The sequence below is a fragment of the Sciurus vulgaris genome (genome assembly GCF_902686455.1).
Source record: "Sciurus vulgaris genome assembly, chromosome: X".
NCBI classification, from domain to species: domain Eukaryota; kingdom Metazoa; phylum Chordata; class Mammalia; order Rodentia; family Sciuridae; genus Sciurus; species Sciurus vulgaris.
In genome coordinates, this window is record NC_136471.1 from 46,328,493 (window position 1) to 46,331,063 (window position 2,571).

At 33.7% G+C, this 2,571-nt stretch overlaps 1 protein-coding gene across 1 annotated transcript; it reads left to right on the forward strand.

Moving 5' to 3' along the window:
- The first annotated feature begins 242 nt into the window (after positions 1 to 242).
- LOC306651397 (small ribosomal subunit protein eS6-like) lies at positions 243 to 1,426 on the forward strand. Its single transcript, XM_079123969.1, has one exon. The coding sequence runs from the start codon at positions 325 to 327 to the stop codon at positions 1,096 to 1,098; it is 774 nt and encodes a 257-aa protein (XP_078980095.1). The 5' UTR covers positions 243 to 324; the 3' UTR covers positions 1,099 to 1,426.
- The last annotated feature ends 1,145 nt before the right edge of the window (positions 1,427 to 2,571 follow it).

The window sequence follows — 2,571 nt, forward strand, 5'->3', positions numbered from 1 at the left end:
TCCTATTCTTTTAAATCATTAATTCCTGGAAACTGAGTGAAGAATTCAGATAAACAAGCTTTATTCTGATTTGTAATTTAGGGGGTTGCCTTACTGAGTAATTTCTTTCATTCAAAATAAAATTTAAGAATATCAGAACTGAAAATAAAGCTTATTGAGTCTTCCTAGTATTGCAAATGAAAAACATGTGAAGAGAAACACTAGCCAAGGACTAGGATGTCCTACCAGCTTTGTCCCCTGCTTTATCATCTGAAAACAGAATCCAAATTAATAGAAGGCTCAACTCTTTTTCGTGGTTCCTTGTGGGAGATCAGCTGCTCCAAAATGAAGCTGAATATCTCCTTCCCAGCCACTGGCTGCCAGAAACTCATCGAAGTGGACGATGAACACAAACTTTGTACTTTTTATGAGAAGCATATGGCCACAGAAGTTGCTGCTGATGCTCTGGGTGAAGAATGGAAGGGTTATGTGGTCCAAATCAGCCGGGGGAATGACAAACAAGATTTCCCCATGAAGCAGGGTGTCTTGACCCATGGCCCTGTTCGTCTGCTGCTGAGTAAGGGGCTCTCCTGTTACAGACCAAGGCGAAGTGGAGAGAGAAAGCGCAAATCTGTTGGAGGTTGCATTGTGGATGCCAGTCTGAGCGTTCTAAACTTGGTTATTGTAAAAAAAAAAAAAAAAAAAAAAAAAAGAGAGAGAGAGAAGGATATTCCTGAACTTACAGATACTACTATACCTAGCAGACTGGGGCCCAAAAGAGCTAGTAGAATCCGCAAACTTTTCAATCTATCTAACGAATATGATGTCTGCCAATATGTTGTCAGAAAACCCTTAAACAAGGAAGGTAAAAAACCTAGGACCAAAGCACCAAAGATTCAGCGTCTTGTTACTCCACATGTCCTGCGACACAAGTGCTGGCGTATTGCTCTGAAGGAACAGCATACTAAGAAAAATAAGGAAGAGGCTATAGAATATGCCAAACTTTTGACCAACAGAATGAAGAAAGCCAAAGAAAAACGCCAGCAACAGATTGCTGAGAGACACAGGCTGTCCTCTCTGAGAGCTTCTACTTCTATGTCTGAGTCCAGTCAAAAATAAGAATTTTTCAGAGTAACAAAAAAATAAGATCTGGCCTTCTAAAAAAAAAAAAAAAATAGAAGGCTAAATTATTCTTACCTCTCTCTCATTCTTTAACCTTGTGGACAGTAACAAATCCAACATGATCTCAAGCTTGGTAACTTCTACATTTGGATGTTATACACCTGAACATGATCCCCACATGTAATTATTTTCAGACTTTCTGACATTTGAATTAACTATTGTAAGTTAGGCCAATTATGCATAGATTCCTATTTAAAGAGAACCAGTGTCATAAAGGACTTCAATATTTCAATCAAATCCAATATTGTTAATGTTAAATAATAACCAAAATAATAGCCACCTTAGTTGTTAACTCACATTTTTTTCTCTGTCATTTTTTTTGTTGTTGTTGCCTAACTGAATAGAACACACAGAGATTTTTCACTATGTGGTTTTCTGTTCTTCTTGTACAACCTTTCCATTTCTAGGAATCTATTGTACAAAAAACATTTACTCTTCAAGAGCAATAAAATCTATGTAATAGGGCATTCCTTGCAACATTGTTTTGAAATAGCAAAATTTAGGGATCAAATTCTAATCTCCATAAATAGAACACAAACATAATTTAATTTTAAAGTTCATGCAATGTAATACTGCACAGTATTTAAAAGTATGAATTAGATATAGAGGATATAGATATAGATACCATGTGAAGTAACAAATCAAGTTAGAGAACAGTATGTGCAGTAGGATTCCAACTTTGAAAATATATATGATTTAGGTTAAATGCATCATCAATATACATATATATCTAAACAAACTATATGGAATAATTTCACCATAGAGAAATGGCATGTGAGATAGATATGTTTAACCTGACTTAAGCATTTATAATGTATACATGTGTCAAAACATCACATGGTACCCCATTAATATGTACAATTTTTGTCTTATGTGTCTGTTAAAATTCAATATTAACAAAATCTTTAAATATTTGAAAATGAAATAACAATTTTACATAATTCTAGTTCAAAGAATAAATCACAAAGGAAATTGGAAAGTATTTTGAACTACATAATAATGTAAACACAGTCTATCACAATTGCCAGTTCAATAAGGTGGTACTCAGAAAATTTTAGCTTTAAATGTCTTTATTAAGTAAAGGAAAAAGGTTTAAATTCCATGATATACGTTTCTACTTTAAGAAACTAGGGAATGAAGTGCAATATAATCCCAAAGTAAGTAGGCAGGAAGAGAGAAACAAGCAACAGAGAAAATTAACCAAGTCAAAAGGTGGTTCTTAAAAAGAATAATAAACTTGATAAATCCCTAAACAAACAAGAGCAATCTAGAGAAATAAAAAGTCAATATCAGGAATGAAAGAGGGGATATTACAGACCTTACAGACATTAAAAAGATATTAAATGAATATTATATACAACTCCACACCAATAAATTGTGAAACTTGAGTTAATGGATAAATCTCTTACA